This window comes from Trifolium pratense, linkage group LG4 (assembly GCF_020283565.1).
Source record: "Trifolium pratense cultivar HEN17-A07 linkage group LG4, ARS_RC_1.1, whole genome shotgun sequence".
Lineage (NCBI taxonomy): Eukaryota > Viridiplantae > Streptophyta > Magnoliopsida > Fabales > Fabaceae > Trifolium > Trifolium pratense.
Window position 1 is genome coordinate 11,070,709 of NC_060062.1, and position 20,454 is coordinate 11,091,162.

A 20,454-nucleotide genomic window follows, 5' to 3' on the forward strand; every position below is an offset into this window, starting at 1 on the left:
TTAGAGTTTTGCACAGAGATTAAGAAATAATAAAAATTGATAAGTTACGTCACTTTTACCCTTACTTTATTAAGAAAGAAAAAATATATTTAATTTGTAAGTTTAACTCAAATGATGATAAAGAAATGATAAAGTATCAGTAAATATACATTGGTTTTTTAAAAAGACTACAGATTTAAGAAAAAACTAAAAAGGTAAAACGGCCAAAGATTTAGGACGGAGGGAGTATTTATTAATTTGTAATTTTAACTCAAATGATGATAAAGAAATGACATTTTGTTGTTATTATATATTTAGTTTTTTTCTTCTTTTGGCTTCCTCCTATGTCTCCTTTTAATCGAATTTTCTCCATATATATATGAGCTAGAAATTGAATATCTTACCATATATTTAAGAGAAACAAGACTCTTACTACTTAAACCAATTCATTATTGACAATAAATATATAGTTTATATAAACTAAATTAGTTTCTAGAAAATATATTAATTCTTATGTCTCATATATCACTTTAGTAATTGACACACATATTTTTATTTTTGATTTCAATATCGATATCCAGCCCACTAAACCGCATAATCTGGTTTGGGGTCAATTCTGTCATCACATGGTTTCGGCCACCTCCCAATCGTAATTGCGGGAAATCGAATCGTGATCCTTCCTATCAAGTCTAACGTTAATTACCAATCAAACTTCAAATTCTTAACAATTTACTAAAATCAATATCTCTTCTAGACAAAAAAGGAAATAATTTTTTTTCAAGTTGTTTAATGGTTAGACTTATACATTTAAATGTGGAGAAATTTAGAATTCGGGTTCGAACTCCGGCCATTTCAATAATATCTCTGATAGCTATCATTTGAGCTATATTTAAGAGACTTAAATTATTTTTTATATGAATTTATGTGAAAATAGAATTCACCCGAATAAAATATCAATTACCCGTATCATCCGGATAATATGTGCTTATTCAACATCGTTTTCAAAGATGAATCAAGTAGGGCCCCCAAAAATTTCCAGCTAGATCCAGTACTTACACACTGTTGTACCATCCACACTTCATCTATTCTCTACATAAACCCCCCACATCCCCAATAACACATTAAACAACAACACACACACACAAAAAATCATCACTCAATTTTCTCTCTTCTCAATTCTCATGTCGTTCACAAAGGAATCTCAAGCTCAAGCACAATCTCAAGCCGAATCTCTACCCGGCTCAACAACAAAACGCGACTCTAAGAAACATAATTCCGCATTTCACGGAGTGCGGAAACGTACCTGGGGGCGTTATGTTTCAGAAATAAGGCTACCGGGCCAAAAAACACGAATATGGCTAGGATCATTCGAGTCAGCTGAAATGGCGGCGCGTGCTTATGACTCAGCGGCTTATTTCTTAAAAGGTACTTCGGCTAGTCTTAATTTCCCTAAAGATGTTGAATTTCTACCACGTCCTATTTCTTCGGCTAGAAGAGATATTCAATTGGCGGCAGCTAAAGCGGCTCATCAACCAAGTCGAAGCCGCCACCAACAAGATGTACTTACAATTACACATTCTTCTTCCAATGAAACAAAAATGAATGAAAATGGTAATAATATCAATAGTGCTAATAATATTGATGTTGATCATCATGATGTTAATGATTTTTCAATTGAAATGATGGAGTGGTGGAAAGAAGAAGAGTGTGCCACTACGACGTCGTTTTGGGATGTGAAAGATGCTCCGTTGATGAGTCCCACAAGGGTGGGGCCCTTTTTTGGAAATATGCTGACGTGGAATGAAGTGTTCCATTTCAATGATGATATTCTAGCTATGGTGCAAGGAAATAACTCTTTAGTATATGTACCATAGTTTCTATTTCTTTTTTGGTTGTTATTTTTTTTTGTCTCTAATACTAGTACTAGTTTTTTGGTTTTTTTCATCACCGGTATTTGGGCTACAAAATTCGGAGAGTAAGTTATGACATCAAGTGATTTTAGTTCTCTCCCGATCACAATTATAAAGGGTTGAATTGTGATTATCCCTATCAAATACGGTATCAATCGCCACTAAATCAAATAATGATCGGTAATACTAGTCTAAGTCTACTCTTGCAATTAGTTGAAAAAATGTATATATAGTTTATAAACTCTTGAAAGTGAACACGTCATTTTAGTTATAAAAAAAAAGAAGTGAAGACATCACTATCGTTTTTCTTTTTCCTTTTGCATTCTGTTCATTCTGTTTAGATTTTGAATGAGAAAATTTAGCCGTCTTAACTCCATAGATTTTGAAGTTCAAGATTTGATAATTCTGAAATTTAGTTAGGTTTTGTAGGTGAAATAGTAAAATCTAACAAAAATTATTTCATTTAATTGAATTTAATCACTTAATTTATATATTAACAAAGATATTAGAATCAAGTGCTTAATGAATTTCACAATAGGACAAATAGTTCGAAAAAACTTGAATTTAATTTCTAGGTGGAACAACTTCTTAGTCAGAATTGACTGACTTCACGATCGAACTCAAGATTGCTAGGGCATCTTTCTCTTAGGAATCGGAGAGTTAACACAACAAAAAAAAAATCAAAGATTGGCCGTGCTATTAAAATAAGAGAAATTCTTTTAGTGTCCCCGGTGTTTCTCGCGTGTCTTGCTCGTTTTCATTTTTACATTTTCGCTACTTAAGTAGAAGACCTTATTGTGTCAAAAAAAAAAAGAAGAGTAGAAGACCTTATAAAAATGAGAAATTTGATAAAAACATCGTCCGCTAGTTAAGTAGAGAACTAAGTTTACTATTTAACTAGCAAACACACACTATACATGAAATTTTCATGATTTTACACCGTATGTTACTTAAGTAGAGAAATGTGCTAGCTGACATCCCATATATATGAAATTTTTATGATTTAATTACATTGTTCTCTAGTTAAGTAGAAAAATGTGCTAGCTAAAACCCATGTACATGAATTTTTCAGGATTTTATAGTAAAATATTGATGTTCCTTCAGATATTGCTGCAATGTGTGCCTTCACATTAGCTCATGAATCTTGAGAAACATCAATATCTGAAAAAACATAATTAGATAACTTAAGAATACAAAATTTTCTCAGTAAAAATTAGGTTTCATGCACCTTATAGAAGGTTGAAGTGTAAAATCTTGCAAAATTCATGTATATGAGGTGTTAAAAAGACTTAAGTGGATAACGGTGTAAATTCCTAAAAATTTCATGTATATAGAGTGTTCGCTAATTAAGTAGCTAACCCAATTCATAAATTAAGTAGCGTATTTTGATAATTTTAAGGGGCGCGCAAACAAACCTTGTGGGCCCAAAAAGAAGATCTCAATAGAAGAAATAAGTGGTGGGCAGCCAAAAAAAACAATAGGCCCAATATTGGCATGTATTTTGAGCAATGAAATTTTTTCTTAATGTTTTTTCTTTAGGCTCCCATGGTTCTTTTTCCCCTCCTGAATTTTATTTTTTTGCCCTTCAAAAAAAATTTCGGTTGCTACGAATCGAATTTTTTTTGCCTTGAATTTTTTTTTCTGTTTCTGTTAACCGAATTTTCCTTAAATTTGAACTAGAAAAAACTTCGATTTCTGCGAACCGAAGTTTTTATAAAGGGCAAAATTGAAATATTTGGGATATCAAAAATATATGGGAGGCCTAGAGAGAAAACATCATTTTTCTTCCCTCTCAATTTTCATGCCCTGCCCTGCTTCTATTTTTTTTTTACTCTTTTACCCTTTTAGAGTTATATTCGTACGCGATTTAATTTGAATTATAGAATTTGAACACACTATATATATTTTGGATACATCGTTTTTCTCCTCACTTCATTTTGATTTTCAAAACCTGTCAAAAATTTCAAAATCTAAAAAGCTAACTCTAGTAAACATATTTTTTGTTTAATATTTTTTTTTTAAAAATATAGATCGTAATTTTATGAACTATGTTGTTGTGTATTGATTTATGTATATTGATGTACACATGATAGAAAAACAAAAACCTACAAACACTACTCTCATACTACAAAGAGAAGGTGTAGTAAAAAGTAGAAGATAAAATTAAAGATCATAAGATAAAGATGAATTTTGGACACTGTTATTTTTACGTTTTCACTCAATCACAACATATACACTTTGTTATAATAGATTTATTCCTCAATACAAGCAATTTTGAGCATTGACCTCTATATACTTTTCCTATTTTTTAAAATAATTTAACATAACTAAAAAAAATTGTAAATAATTTAACATAAAAATCGCTGCCTGAGAGATTCAAACTCTTGCGGGGAAACCCCATGTACTTAGCATGCACACGCTTTAACCACTTGGCCAAAGCAACATGTTATATATATTTTTCATAAGGCATGTCATAATTTAACAAAGAAATTAACTATGTAAACATTTGCTCTCTCTTTACATTATCTCCATTTTATTTTGCCAGCTTATGAAATTTAGTACACACGTAATTGGTGATAGAGAGATTACCCACAGAAATGAAATAAGTTATTTTCTTTTTAATATCTTAATTTGTTGTATCATCAAAACCACATGATCAAACTGCCAATATCAATCAAAACACACCATATAGCTTATAACTAATGACATATATATTTTTTTTTTGAGAAATCTAATGACATATATAGTGACCTAGAAATAGATACATTGTTAGAATTTGATGCCCAATGACACCTATTATTCTTATGGTTTAAGAATTGTCAGTCAAAAATTGACATACTCCTTCAAATCTTCAATCATATTCAACAAATCACTTTCGGGTAACTATATACTTCATCTTAGTTTAAAATTATCATGATACTCTGTTCATTTTTTTTATTCACATTTTCACATCTTTTATATAGATTGATAACTTCCCTATAAATAGTTATTCATCAATTTTTAAACTCTTGGGAATTGATAATTTAGTATTACTTGTTTGGTTTGCATGATAGGGTAATTTTTTTTTGGGTAATTAGGAGTTGTTCAATTCTGTTTAGGCTTTGATTTTGTTACTATTCACTTGGAATTAATGATGATCTATGTATTAGTGACTGATCTATGTATTAGTGATGATATGTAAATTTATTTTTGTTTTAAAATGTAAATTGGCAAAAAAAATTGTTTTTAAATTTTGTTTCTTTTTTTTAAGAATAAAAAACTTTTTTTTTTTTGAAAAAATGATTTAATAAAAAGGAAATTTTTTTTGTCAAGATTACCCCCTCACCCCACCTCCCCTCCCTCTACCTCGAACCAATCGGGCCCTAAATGTTGAAAATTACACATCTCAGCAATCCTAGATCCATCTCGATTAACACTTAAATATGTAGTGTTTTTTTATTATCCCTCTTATTTTTATATATTTTAACTCAGTATCCCGATTTTTATTTTTTATGTATTACAAATTCTATTATGTATTTATTTCTTAGAAATGTTATATGGACATCACTTTTTGAAGATTTGGATACAATGTTGTATTTTTTATTATTATTATTATTATTATTATTATTATTATTATTATTATTTTTAATATAAATTGTGTATTGTTCAAAAAAATATAAAATGTGTATTTTTATTTTTTGTTAAGTAATTTTAGTAGTTGAAAATTCACCTCTTAAATGAATTAAAGGGTCCGTCGATTCGATCGATTTTGTCACATACCCCCGACCTAGGTTAATTTATTTTTACATTCCTCTGAAACATTAGTAATTATTATTAATTAATTAACACTAACAATTATTTTATAATTGTTTTCATAAAATTCCATCTTTTGTTCTATGAGGTTATTACTTCATCTATATTATTGTTCTTTTGGTTGTTTTTTATTTTTATATATGAAAATAAAAAATTTATAAGCAAGACTAACATTTTGAAATAGGCCAGAGAGGGTATGGCCAATAATAGACAAAAATACTAAAAAGGAATTAAAATTAGGACTGCTGTCTGTTCACACTTTTATTGCTTCTTAGTCTAAGCATTTCACGCATTCTCATGTGATATGCTCAAAACTAACGGCTATGATGGCTACCTTTGAAAATTGTATTAATCAGATTCTTCCAAAACCAACAATTTACTTCATCAAATTCTTGTTCAAAAAAATTTTACTTCATCAAATGGAACATCATATACATTTTTACTTATAATTTAAACCCTACATTTGTTTTTTAATGGAAAAGTTTTAACAACCCACCTTTTTTCTTCATATTTTTATTTAGTGATTTTTTTACAAGTGTGATGTATTAAACTAGATGATTTCGATGGCTAGACTTAGGCAATTACGGTGGTAATAATGTTCATGTACCGTGAATTACGGTATGAAAAGTATCTGCAAAATACGTTAGCACTCCAACATTCAAATCAGTATGTGATTAAGAGAGTAAGTAAAAAGTGGTTCAAAATTGTGTACTTTAGTGCCAAAGCTTGCCTTATATAGGGGAGTCACATTTATAATTGCTCGAGACAACTGGCAACATCTGTCATTTAGGATGATGAGAGACGTTGAGATGAATCCAATGGTTCTCTTAGCGTATAAGGATTGTGTCCGCTGCAGGTAGCGTACAATAACTATCGTGTCTATCATTTCTGGTTTATGAGGGAGGCTTCTATGAGGGCATCATATTGGATTGGATCCAGAGCACTTGGGCCACATGTATTAGCCCTTGGGCCAATTGAAAACAACCCCATTTTTTTATCGGAAAAATGTTAATAACACACTCTTTTTAAATATTTTTATATAAATATTAAGTATCGACTCTTTTTATCGGTGATTAATCTCCTTCAAAAATTTGCTGAAAAAACAAGATATAATCTCCTATCTCAATCGATTTTCTCCATACGCAAGAGTCAGATATCGAACCCTAGCCACTTACTTAAGGTGCCTGACAATTCAGACCAATCAGATGTTAGTTTAGTGAACTTTACAAGTCCCACTAAAGTAACGAGTATATCACGTTACTTATTCAACGAGATTCGTTTTCAAAATAATGAGACTCATAAATTTTAGCAAATTACGTAATGAACATTAAAAAGTGAATGTATTTTAGCCAAATACGTAATGCACATTAGAAAGTGAACGTTAAAGAGCGTATTTATGGCATTAATAGAGCTTCTTTTACTTTAGTCATGAGACCTAACATGGTAAATAGTGTGTGAATGTCATGTGTGTGTCCATTCTCAATTGCTTTTAAACCTAAACCTACGCAATGCTAAAATTTCTATCTTGAGTTGTCTTTTATTTACTAACTTTTTTCTATGACAATCATCCCAAGGAACCAATTTAAATTCAAGGTGCAACCATCACAAAGGAAACTTGTCCCTTGGAATTACATAGTCTCTTTGTTTCAAGGAACATTTAGTGTGATAAAAAAAATGAGGGTAAAGCCAGCTTCAGCAAAAACCATTTTGTTCCTATGCATTGCTTGCTTTCTGGCTGGAACACTTTTCACTGGCCAAATGTGGACAAGCCCCTCCTCCAACCATGAAAGTTCGGTGCTACCGACCAGACACAACGGTGTTCTCAAACGAGTAAGTTCTCTAGTGTGACCACAATTTCAAAAGTTAAATTAGTAATTTTTTTTGTTGATTCAAAAGTTATCATAGATTATCATATATTTGACCACAATTTCAACAATTGATTTTTGGATCAATGATTAAGTGAATCTCTTAATTTAATGAAGATGAAATCGTTTTCTTTTATACAAAAAGACGATGTTGATTTTTCGTCAAAAATGAAAAAGACGAAATCGATTTTTCTTTTACTAAGAAGACGAAAGTGAATCTCTTGTTCTGTTTTTGGCGAATCTAAATGTCTCACAATTTGTTTTTCATGTAGAAAATCATTGAAGGTGAATCCGGAGATGTAATGGAGGAAGTCACAAAGACTCATCAAGCTATCAAGTAAGATAGATTTGTACTAAATGATAATGAACTCTTGCATTAAATTTAAATTAAACGTATTAACTAATAATCACTTGTGTGAAATAAATTGTTTGTGATCAAAATTCATAGGTCTTTGGATAAGGCAATTTCAACATTGGGAATGGAATTGACAGCATCTGAGACAAGCCAAACTAGTGGGCAGGGGCAGCATTTGAAACAACATGATTCTAACCTTAGTATTCAGAGAGCTTTTGTGGTGATTGGTATTAACACCGCCTTTAGCAGCAAAAAACGACGAGACTCGATACGCGAGACATGGTTGCCTAAAGGTACGCATACGTTACTCGTGAAAGGATCCAAATCTTCTACCTTAAAAAAAGCAAACAATCACTCCAGATCGAACGATTCATATTCTGATTTTATTAAATTAGATTCAAAATAAAATAAAAAATTTTAATGTTCGATTTTAATCTAATACTACCGATTGCTTTTCCACATCAAATGCAAAGTTTTTAATTGGAGGAAATCAATAATTCTAGATCAAATGGTATCAACAAGACTCATACAAGTAGTTGGTGCACACTGTGTGTGAGTGTCGTAAATTATAAGTCCGATTTCTAACCCTAAAAAAAATCTAAATAAAAAGGGTATAATCTAAAATCCAATTCCTTAGATAATTTTTCTTTAATCCAACCTTTAATTTTGTGAAAATATTGTTAAAATTGAAAACAGGAGATAAGCTTAAGGAACTAGAGAAAGAGAAGGGAATTGTTGTAAGGTTCATGATTGGTCATAGCACATCACTAGGAAGCATTCTTGACAAATCAATTGATGAAGAAGATACAGAACACCATGATTTTCTTAGGTTAGACCATATTGAGGGGTACCATGAATTGTCCACCAAGACAAGACTCTTCTTTTCAACTGTTACTTCTATGTGGGATGCTGAATTCTATGTCAAGATTGATGATGACATTCATTTAAACCTTGGTAAGTTTTTTTAATCTTAATAATTTTCAAGTTGAGTTACTTTGCATAAACTTTTGAAATATTTGGGTGTGCTCGGATATAACTATTTATGTTCTTGGAATTCTTTCTAACTTAAATATATTATTTTGAACTTTTGTCTTCAAAAGTGATTTTTATTTTTTACTATTAAATTTATCATACAACTTTTATTTACATTAATATATTCAAACATAATTATCGACTTATTTTGCAGGTACGCTAGTGAACACACTTGCAAAGTACCGATCAAGGCCCAGGGTTTATATTGGTTGCATGAAATCCGGTCCAGTTTTATATCAAAAGTGAGACTTTTTTAAATAAAAATATTTTTTTATTATTAATTAATTAATTAAAGAATTTATATGAACTAGTGGGTTTTATTTTTTGTGGCAGAGGTGTAAAGTATCATGAAGCTGAGTATTGGAAGTTTGGGGATGAAGGGAACAAATATTTCAGGCATGCCACAGGACAAATCTATGCCATCTCTAGGGATCTTGCTGACTATATATCCATCAATTGGTAATTTCATAATTATTTTTTTTTTACATTGGTTGCGATAAAACATGAAAATAGATTTATAAGTTGAGGTAATTTTAATTCAAGTTTCTAAGTGTTTTAGTGACTATATTGAAATTTTTTTACTCTTATTTAAGACTAATAGTCAATTATTTGATAATTAACTTACAATTTTTTAGGCAAATAATTAACTTCTAGTTGATTATATTAGCTTATGAGTATGGAATGTAATTTATTTACATATTGCAGGCCCATATTGCATAGATATGCAAATGAAGATGTATCTCTTGGAACATGGTTATTGGGCTTAGAAGTTGAAATGGTTGATGAACGTTCCATGTGTTGTGCGACACCCCCAGGTAACTTGGTTAACCCTGTTTCCTTTATTTTTTTTAAATTTTTTTTATGAAAATTATTCTTTGTTTATTAATTCAACTAATTTTTTTGTACATGAATATTCTCTGTTTACAAAACAAATGTCATTAGAATATTAAATTTTTAATTAATTGAAAAAAGTAAACCCTAAGCATTTTTACCTTATGACATTTTTACTTTTACCTTATGTCCCTGCGTAACTTAATTTTTTTTAAATGTCATAAAGTAATAGTAAAAATGAACAAAATTTCATGAATCATACCACATATCATTAAATATAGGATTTGATGATAAAGATTTCAAAATTACTAGAAAACGTTTTTTACCCCATATTTATAGGATTTGAATCCTTTCATACTCTTTTGATGGAGGACGGACACAATATAATGAAACTCATTTATATTTCAACTAATATGATAATATATGTTGTAAAATGTGTATCGAAAAGTATCCGTTGTCATTACCGTTCCTTTGACAAGTTCTATTTCCTTTTAACTATTGATTTTTAACACACAAAAAAAAAGCTTGTATAGTTGTATTATGTATTATTTTCAAAATTTATTTTTGATCACTTATTCTTTTACCTTATCAATGAAACTCCTACCTTATAAATTATTTTACATTTACATTAATAAAAAGGGAGAGAGAGTAAATGAGTGAATGACCAATGAAATGTAAGAGTCTATTTTAATTTTCTTTTATTAATAAAAACAATTTTAATTTTATAAGTGTGTTGTTTGTTCATGCAGATTGTGAATGGAAAGCAAGGGCAGGAAACGTGTGTGTGGCTTCATATGATTGGAAATGCAGTGGCATATGCAAGTCTGATGAGAGAATGAAAGATGTTCACAAAGCTTGTGGAGAGGGAGATGGAGCTGTTTGGAATGTTGAAATATAATTCACAACCTCATTCCATATGGAAGAAACAAAAAGAAAAGAAAAAAAAAAGCAAAGTTTAGTACTTTAATTTGCATGAAGAGGGTATTGAATTCATCTTCATTTTATTATTTAGAGATAATTGTCACCCTTTCGTTTTGAGACAATATCTATCTATGATTATCTTCATTTTGTTTGGCATTTTAATTTCCTATGCAGTTTCCCCCCTCTATATATTTTTCAATATATTAATTAGCTATATTTTAATTTTTTTTTATATATTTAAGAACATCGGGTAGAAATTTGAGTAAAAAAAGGTACTACTTTAAACCCAAGTAGGTTCGTAGAAAAAAAGAAATCGAATCAACTAAGTTATAGATTAGGCTAAATTGTGATTTTCGTCACCTAATTTTTATAAACTTATAATTTTGTTCTTCTAATTTTTGTAACTCACATGTCACGTCAACATGTCTTGCCATGTGGACAATGATTCACATGCCATATGTTTTTTGACTTGATCAAAATCAATGGAGTCATCCTTTTATAAAACGGGCAAAAGTTAAAGGGTCAAAAATATTATTTTAAAAGTTAGTGCGTCAAAATTGCAAGTTTAAGAAAAAATTGTAATTTAGCTATGAGATTAATATAACTCATTACATATCTTTAACGGATGTTGTCTGTTCTATACATCACTCAAATCTTGTTTGAATTTTTTTCTTATCGAAAGTGTGTGCTCATGCACAAGTGTTTGGATCTTAGTTGTGGGTAGTGGAACCAGTTTGATGAGGAACACAAATCAAGAGTACTGGACATTGGTCGTGTTCGATTTTAAATTAGTGGTTAACTCTCGTATCGATTATAAATGAGAATAATGTTGAATTTATAAAAATTTGACCCATTAACCCAATTCCGATAAGTTTTTGGGTAGAAAATAATGTTGGATTGTCCCATAAGTGGAGCTCAAATGGTAGCTATCATGGACGTTATTGGATTGACCGGGGTTCAAACTCCAAATTTCACACTTCTCCCAATTTAAAAGTGTCAGAGTTTAGCCACTACAATACTTGACAAAAAAAATAATGTTGGATTTATAATAAGAATATAATGTTGGATTTTAAATGAGTGGTTACGTCTCGTATGATTTTTTTTCTAACTTTCCTAAACCCCTAATAGTACTAAAGTCTCATAATGTTTGGCTTCTTTGTGGGGGATTGATTGATCATAAACTTGATGGAAGCTGTAACACCCCATTTCCTTTAATCTCAAAAAATGGTGTTACATCTTGATAATAAAATATCTAAGACAAATTCAATCATGATTAATTACGAGTTAATTAAGTTATTCGAATTTGTTTTAAATAAAAACTGTTTTTTTTTTGTCAAGTAGATTAACGGTTAAAATTTCATATTTTAAAGTGAATAAGTAAGAGTACTAGAGTTTCGTCAAAAAAAAAAAAGAGTACTAAAGTTTAATCTTGATCCTACATATTACATGTAATATTCATAACAACTGGACTATTTCTACGAAACAAATAAAAGTCTTTCCTATCTTTGGTTAAATTTAATACAAAATATGCATCATATATATTTCACAAGTCATTATGTTTCATGCTGGTAGCACGGACACCGGACACTGACACGTCGACACCGATAAAAATTTGAAAAAATGACATAAGTAAAAGTACTAAAGTTTCGTAAAAAAAAAAAGGCATGCACCCTACCACCCGAAAGTCACTACCACAAGAGAGTCATAGATAGCATAGATTTATTTAATCCACTAAGTACTCAAAATGGTTTCAAGACTCTAATCTACTAAAAGTTAATATTTACATATTGAGCAATATACAACCAATGCTCGTTGGGGATATCCCTCATTGGCACCACTGGTTTTCAAAGGGAGCCTGCGCTCATGTTCAAAATGTCCGTTGGGATTCTCATTCATCGATCCCTTAGTCCATTCTCATACACTCCTACATACACAGAGTTATATAAAACAGGACTGCACACTCTCGTACGAACAGATCGTCGAACACTTCCTGTTTACATAAATTTTACCGTTTGAATAACAACTTTCATGCCTTGAAACCTCAACTTTATAATATTTGTTTAACTCTTCTGAGAATAATTACTTTATAATATATGATCCTCACAACTTTGTTTTTCGTATGGCAAAATTACACATTTATCTTATTTATTTGTAACAGATTCGTACTTTATCGTTTTTCTTGAACACACATGTCATTTATAGTATAAAATAATATCTTACAATTTGTTGACCTGCTCGCCTACTCAGGGGCCATCAAAGTATTGTCTTATTCATCTCTTCGACAATGACACCATCATGGCGATCTTACAGCTGGGTTTTACTGCATTGCAATTGACCCAACAAGAAGATATGTTTCTCGTTTTTGTTATTTTTGAACGGCCAAAAAGAGCATGAATATATTAAAATGAAATAAAGTTACAAGGGTTGCAACAAGTATGACACTAAGGCAAAGTGATGGAAAACAATACAATTTAAAACAGCATATATCTAGCAAAGTAATATCTAATTGAAAGTAAACTTGGGAAATTATCCTGCACACATTTGAAAGTTGACATTTAAAACAAAGTAATATCTAATTGAAGTAAACTTGAAAACAAAAACATACATTTTAGAAGTAAACAAGACATCCATGATGCAAGAATAATTTCTTATTTCTTTCATTGAAACGAAAACCAGGTGGAGCTATTATCTTTCTCAATGATGGCCTTGAAGATACCATTGATTCAACGACATGAGCATGCACACCAATACAATCCCTTAAATCTACCTCTCTAAGTTGTGTGCAGTTTTCTACGACATGTTTTACTCCTTTTTCTGTGACACAATAACAATGTCGAAGGTATAGTTGCAAAATTTGACGACAACTCTTTGAGATCATATAGAGTGTTTCATCATCAACTCTTGTATATGACAAATTCAACACCTCAAGCTTGGGAGCTTTAAAGTTCATTCCATGTAGTTTGACACCACAACAGAGCTTTAAGTTCAAATGTCTAATGTTACAACATGTGTTTAAAACATGACCAATACCTTCTGCAGGTACGTTAAAGCAACAGCTCAAATCAAGCATCTGCAGATTGGGGAAACAATGGGCGATGTGGAACATGTTAGTGTTATTATTGAGAAAATCAACGGAGTAACATTTAAGAGAGGTTAAATTTGAAATGTTTTGAGAGATAGCTTGCAACCCATTAGCGGGAATGGTGCTTTCATAATTCAATGAGAAACCAGATAATTGGTCAAGATACTTGTGGATGTCACCGCAGTAGTATCTAAGCTCGAGGGAGGTGAGTGTTAGAGTGGAGAAGAGAGTGAGAGAGGGAATAGTTTCATCAATGAGGATTGATTATTATTGATCTTAGAAATACAATTTATAGAGATACAAATTGTAGTGTGGTACTTGGTTAACAAGTAACCATGATTAGAGTAACTAACACTACAACATTTTTGCTCTTTAGCAACACTTGAAAATTGTAGCCAAAGCAATGAAAACTGTCACCTAAGAGTATAGGGAACAGTTTCCACCTGTTTTGTATGCGAGCGTTACCTATTACTTATGGGAACAGTTGTTTCGCTTTCTGGGCACACTATTTAAAACTGTCGCCTAAAGTATCGGGAATAGGGGTCAGTTTTCCAGCGAACCTAAGGCGACACATTTCACATGTTGCCATAGGTGTCAACAGTCTGTAATGGTTGCCTAAACATTTAAACAAAGAGAACAGTTTCCAAATGTACCCATTACATTTTATTTTTTTTACGAACATTATACTCATTACATAAAGGACCAACTTTTCAACATATATCAATATATATTACAAACAACAATTTTATATCCTGGGGAACATTTTTCACAGTTCTAACTTTTTAATTTGTTTTTCTGAAGACAAATCATTAATTTAACAAACAACCTTTGATTCATAAATAAATTATAGTACAACCAATCCTGTTACAAAGACTTCAATACACCTTCCTATTCTAAAGTCACACAAACAATAAAAAAATGTAGACTTAAGTTAAGCTATAAATTCGAAAACACCAAATACAAAGTTGACATAGATATTATCAAGTCACAGGATTTTAAAGGCATCTTCTTGAAATGATTTGCCACGGTAGAATCCAACAATTCAAATGCAATTCCATTGCTTCTAAGTTCTAATATTATTGCATACCCAAATAACAATATCCTTCTTATCTTAGAAATTTGGCTCCATAGACCTTTCTTTTAACCAACTTCATAAGCACCAAAAATTGTGAACACTCTTCTGTCACCTTATAAGTGTGGATATACTCTGTCATGATAAAATAAAACATGATTAATTTTCAAGTATAATAATAACCAAAAATGGAAATACTCACATTTAAATAAAACATGATTAATTTTCAAGTAGCCTAATGACAAAACTCACATTTAAATGTGGAGAAACGTGAAATCCGGGGTTAGAACACTGACCATAATATCCCCGGTAGCTACCATTTGAGCTACACTTATGGGACATGGTTCATCCACTAGAATATAAGCATATATGAGCATATGACCCCTTTACTTAACAAGTTCAACCACTAGAATATGAGCATATGACCCCTTTTTATATTATGCCCTGTATTTGTTTGTTATACTAGAGGGTTAATACCAAAAATAAACTAATATCTAATTAAGGACTCAAGTTTATCCAAATAGCAATTAATACTTATCAGTAGCCATATAGCCAAGTGTTCCAGCAATGACACTAGTACAATTACCTGCTCTAGTGCATCTGTCTGAGTAATTGATTCTTCACATTTGTATGTAATTCAATCATCAATGAGAATGCATATACTCCATTCTTCTTTTCAGCAAATTAACATAATGAAAAGGCACCATTTATCACATGAAACCTCTTTTACTTAGAACTTGCATATATACTAACACCAAGCACATCCTTCACTACAAAGTAATATACATTGAAATTGTTGAATACATATATACAAAATTCAAGTATTGTAGGAAAGATGGAATAATTATATAACTTGCAATTACATAACTCACCTCTGCTGTAAGATGTGGAACACCTACTCTCTCTTCTTCACTGCACTATGGACTCTAAGACCCCACAAAAACAAATAGCAAGATTTTTTTCTTACAAACTGATATAGTATCATCCCTAAAAACCAACAATAAAAGTCACATGAAAATGTATAGAAGAAATGCAGGATTATTATATGCAAATATATAGAAACACAACCTTTATGCGGATACAAGAAAGCTCGCCCTTTTTTCATACCCTAGCTGAAACCCAGATTGAAAATTTTGAATCAAAATCTAAATAATGAATCTTAGCAAATAAATTTTTAATCTTATGTTACCCCAGATTGAAAATTTTGAATCAAAATCTAAATAATGAATCTTGGCAAATAAATTTTTAATCTTATGTTACCTATATTAATTAATGTTTTCGCTACCCATTTTAAACCCTAACCCAGGAAGATAAACATGAAAGGAGTGGGAGATAGAGAGAGGATAAACCTTGGAAGGGGTGGTAGAACAAGGCTACAAGTTCGGATCCAACATACTGTGCAAGATTGAGTGTATCACCGGCGAAGATGGAAGATGGAGAACGACGATAGAGTGTGCGGCGCGAAATGAAAGAGAAAACGACGGGGGTTAGGCTCTGACTGTGATTGTGATGTCTGGATTAGGATAAATCTTGATGGCAATCGTTCTCAGTCACTAGATCCAGCCGTCACAGTGGATGGAAATAGTTCCATCTCAAGATAGGGTTTTGGATAGAAGACTCTGTAAATTGGGTTTTGTATAAGAAAGTTAATTTTATTTAACCAATGCGTTTTTTTTTGTTGACAGAATTTAACCAAGGCCTTATAAATGTATTTTCACTTGAATTGTTGTGCCAATTTTTCACTTGTTAATTGTTATCAATAAAAACAACTTACCTCAAAAAAAAAAAAAATCAATCAATCAATCAATAAATTAAAAACAACTTACTCTTTGGTGGGAAGAAAAATAAGTTACTTATCTAAAATCAAAAAATCAAATAAGGCAAAAATTTACAAATGTTTGATTTTATTTTTATTTTTTATAAGAAAATGTTACTATTTTTTATTGAATAAAGCAACATTTCATAATTGTTGCCTCTTGTGGGCAAATAGTGGTTCAGTTCAAAACTGTCCCCTAAAACATCTAAGGGGACGGTTATCACGTATTGCTAGTGAGTGTTATTGTTACATCTTAAAACTGTTCCTTATTAGATTATAGGGAACAATTATACACTGTTGCGAAAACATAACTGGCAACATGAGTCAAATGTTGCCTGTCCAAGTTTTAGATAACAGTTTACACATGTTGTATAAAAAAGTGTTGCCAGATGCAATAAATGTTGTAGTGTAAGTCAAGTTAGTTACTAACCATCTAACAAACTAAGGTAGTTACAACAATCAAACTAATAACTAACTTGCCAAGCAAGTAACTAACAATTTGTTGATTGTTTTCACCAAGTCATTGGATTGTATTTCTCAACACAACTCCTCAATCCAATGTCTTGTCTGCAATCATGGTAATGCCTACCATTTTCCTTAATTCTTTGAATCTATCAACCTTCAGTGGCTTGGTCATGATGTCTGCAATTTGAATTTCTGTCCTGCAATGCATCACATTCAGTTTGCCTTTGCTGACTTGGTCTCTTAGAAAGTGATACTTGGTTTCAATGTGCTTTGACCTTCCATGTGCAATGGGGTTCTTTGCCAAGCTGATTGCAGATTTATTGTCAACATTCAATCTCATAGGCTTCACATAGTTGATCTTCAATTCTTCTAGTAAGGATTCAAGCCAAACTGCTTGTGCTGCTGCTACATACTCAGCCTCACAACTAGATAATGCCACTATGTTCTGCTTCTTTGAAGACCATGAGATAGGTGAATTTCTGAACCTGAACCAGTAACCTGATGTGCTCCTTCTATCATCTTTGTCTCCACACCAGTCAGAGTCTGAGAAACCTTCAAGTTCAATTTGAGTTTCACTGTTGCTTGTTGGAAAAGCTAGACCATAATCCTGTGTACCCTTCAAGTATCTTAGGATCCTTTTTGCTGCAATCAAGTGAGAAGTTTTAGGCTTACTCATGAACCTGCTCACTGAGCCCACTGCATAGTTAATGTCTGGTCTTGTATTGCAAATGAACCTCAAGCTGCCAACTACCTGCTTGAACAAAGTAGCATCAACTGCTTGTTCATCTTCATTTTTTGACAATTTCAAATTTGCATCCATTGGAGTTTCAGCTGCTTTGCAATTCTCCATTTGAAATCTCTTTAATACATCTTCAATGTATTTTCTCTGATGCAATACAATACCATCTGAAGCATAGTGAAATTCTAATCCAAGGAAGTAATTGAGTTTGCCCAAGTCACTCATTTCAAACTCACTTTTCAATCTCCCCTTGAATTTCTCAATGCTAGTTGTGCTGTGACCTGTAATCAACAAATCATCTACATACAGGCAAATGACAATAGCATCTGAGATATCACTTCCCTTCATGTATACACCAAATTCAACAGTGCACTTCACAAAACCTTCCTTTTGCAGAAATTCATCAATCCTTTTATTCCAAGCTCTTGGAGCTTGTTTAAGGCCATATAAAGCTTTGTTAAGCTTATACACTTTGTTCTTTTCTGATGCAATTTCAAACCCAGGTGGTTGCAGTACATAAACCTCTTCTTCCAATGGACCATTGAGAAAAGCAGATTTTACATCCATATGGTATAGTGACCAATTGTATGAACTGGCTATTGCAATCACTAACCTGATAGTTTCCATTCTTGCTACTGGTGCATACACCTCAGTGTAATCAATTCCTTCTTGCTGAAGAAATCCTCTTGCAACCAGCCTTGCCTTGTGTTTCACTATCTTGCCATCTGGATCCTTTTTCAATTTGAACACCCATTTCACACTAATAGCTTTTTTCTGTGGAGGTAGCTCAACCAATTTCCATGTGTGATTCTTTTCAATTGAATAGAGTTCTTCTTTCATTGCTGCATTCCACTTTGAACTTACTACAGCTTCTTTCCAGTTAATTGGCTCAGCATCTGCCATGAATGCTAAATGTACCAAGTCACCATCTTCATTCACTGCACTATATGAGGTGATTTCATGATCATTATGCCTGACAGAGGGAAATTTGTTTCTAGTTGATCTCCTTGGAGCTTGAGCAGGCACTGATGATAGTTGAATTCTATCATCATCATCACTTGATGTATTCATATCTTCTTCATGATGTGTGCCTTGATTTTGATTATCTACTAGTTGATGTGTGATTGCAGCATCATTCACTCCATCTTCCAGTTGCATTGTGACTTGTTTGTTTGCTTCTGAGCTCCATTTCCATTGTGATTTTTCATCAACAATCACATCTCTGCTAATCACAACTTTCTTATTGTTGGGATTATACATTCTGTAGGCACCTGTAGCATCATATCCAATGAGAATCAGCTTTTCACTTTTATCATCTAGCTTTCTTCTTTTCTCATCTGGAATATGTCTGTAACACAGTGAACCAAAGATTCTCAAGTGTTTCACACTTGGTTTGTGACCTGTCCATAATTCCTCTGGTGTGTTATCCTTCAATCTCTTTGTAGGACACCTGTTCAACACATATGCTGCAGTGTTGACAGCTTCACCCCAATAGCACTTTGGTAAACCTTTACTCTTCAACATACATCTAGCCATATTGAGCAGAGTTCTATTCCTTCTTTCTGCTAAACCATTATGTTGAGGTGTGTAGGGAGCTGTCACCTCATGAATGATACCTTTCTGAGTACATTAAGTTTGAAATTCCTTAGAATTGTACTCTCCACCTCCATCAGTTCTAAGTACCTTTAGCTTATTTTCACTTTGTCTTTCAGCTAGTACACAGAAATTCTTGAACATTGAAAATACTTCACTCTTTTCTTTCAGCAGATAAATCCAGACTTTTCTGGTGAATTCATCAACACAAGTCATAAAATATCTGCTACCTCCTAGAGTTGGAACTTCAATTGGTCCACACACATCAGAATGGACTACATCAAGTGGTTGTTTTGACCTAGAGTACACTGAACTCTTAAATGAATTCATGGGTTGCTTGCTTACAAAGCAACCTTCACACAACTTCTCTGGTGTGTGAATCAGTGGTAACCCTACAACCATCTTCTTATTACACAAGTGATTCAAACTTTTAAAGTTCAAATGTCCATACCTGTAATGCCACAGCCATTTCTCATCTTCAGTGATCAAACTTGAAAAACACTGAAATGCAGAAGCTTGAAGATTTACTCTGAATGTTCTATTCTTTGACAATGGAGCTTTCAGAATCAACTTGTTCTTAGGGTCAAATACTTCAATCTTGTGATCTTTTGTGGAGTAATTGAACCCTTTATCAAGTAACTGTCCAAGGCTCAACAGGTTGTGCTTCATAGATGGTACATACAGCACATCAGTGACAAAAGTGTGATTACCATTCTTCCTCTGAACCATCACTTTGCCTTTGCCTTCTACTGATATAGTGCTGTCATCTGCAAACTTCACTTTGCTTTTGAAATTTTCATCAAATTCCAATAACCAATCTCTATGACCTGTCATGTGATTTGAGCATCCAGTGTCAAGATACCATAGCTTTGAGGTATCATTTTCTGAGTTTGAAGTCACCATCATCAAAACACCATCTGAGTCTGAATCATTGTGTCTTGCATGATTTGCCTCATTCTCTTGCTTCTTCTTTCCCTTGCTTCTGCACTCAGAAGCATAGTG

The 20,454-nt window shown here is 32.1% G+C and overlaps 2 protein-coding genes, 1 long non-coding RNA gene and 1 pseudogene across 6 annotated transcripts; 2 read left to right on the forward strand and 2 right to left on the reverse strand.

Moving 5' to 3' along the window:
* The first annotated feature begins 958 nt into the window (after positions 1-958).
* Positions 959-2,201, forward strand: LOC123919724 (annotated as a pseudogene).
* A 2,427-nt stretch (positions 2,202-4,628) lies between these two features.
* On the forward strand, positions 4,629-10,852 carry LOC123919718 (probable beta-1,3-galactosyltransferase 8). Its single transcript, XM_045971707.1, has 9 exons — positions 4,629-4,768; positions 7,256-7,511; positions 7,819-7,883; positions 7,995-8,194; positions 8,598-8,855; positions 9,088-9,175; positions 9,267-9,392; positions 9,639-9,748; positions 10,514-10,852. Exons 2-9 carry the CDS (start codon positions 7,356-7,358, stop codon positions 10,660-10,662), a joined length of 1,152 nt encoding a protein of 383 aa, XP_045827663.1. The 5' UTR covers positions 4,629-4,768; positions 7,256-7,355; the 3' UTR covers positions 10,663-10,852.
* Positions 10,853-13,293: 2,441 nt separating this feature from the next.
* On the reverse strand, positions 13,294-14,356 carry LOC123922100 (F-box/LRR-repeat protein 4-like). The gene is made up of 2 exons (XM_045974845.1): positions 14,274-14,356; positions 13,294-13,891 (listed from the first exon to the last, which is right to left on the reverse strand). Exons 1-2 carry the CDS (start codon positions 14,354-14,356, stop codon positions 13,294-13,296), a joined length of 681 nt encoding a protein of 226 aa, XP_045830801.1.
* A 220-nt stretch (positions 14,357-14,576) lies between these two features.
* On the reverse strand, positions 14,577-16,604 carry LOC123919725. Of its 4 annotated transcripts, XR_006813302.1 has the most exons (6): positions 16,189-16,598; positions 15,908-15,951; positions 15,712-15,826; positions 15,426-15,609; positions 15,092-15,283; positions 14,577-14,974 (listed from the first exon to the last, which is right to left on the reverse strand). It is a non-coding gene; the product is annotated as an uncharacterized LOC123919725 (long non-coding RNA). The 4 variants fall into 4 exon arrangements; XR_006813301.1 differs by having other exon boundaries at positions 15,712-15,951; positions 16,189-16,604; XR_006813300.1 differs by lacking the exon at positions 15,092-15,283 and having other exon boundaries at positions 16,189-16,532.
* Between the last annotated feature and the right edge of the window lie 3,850 nt (positions 16,605-20,454).

What these genes read in the sequence shown, in the direction of transcription:
- LOC123919718 (XM_045971707.1), top strand. Translation starts at nt 7,356, where the DNA reads ATGAGGGTAAAGCCAGCTTCAGCAAAAACCATTTTGTTCCTATGCATT. An exon ending in ACAACGGTGTTCTCAAACGA is followed by an intron (nt 7,512 to 7,818) that starts GTAAGTTCTCTA and finishes TTTTTCATGTAG; the next exon opens with AAAATCATTGAAGGTGAATC. An exon ending in AAGACTCATCAAGCTATCAA is followed by an intron (nt 7,884 to 7,994) that starts GTAAGATAGATT and finishes CAAAATTCATAG; the next exon opens with GTCTTTGGATAAGGCAATTT.
- LOC123922100 (XM_045974845.1), bottom strand. Translation starts at nt 14,356, where the DNA reads ATGGCAACATGTGAAATGTGTCGCCTTAGGTTCGCTGGAAAACTGACC. An exon ending in TTAGGCGACAGTTTTAAATA is followed by an intron (nt 13,892 to 14,273) that starts GTGTGCCCAGAA and finishes GAATTATGAAAG; the next exon opens with CACCATTCCCGCTAATGGGT.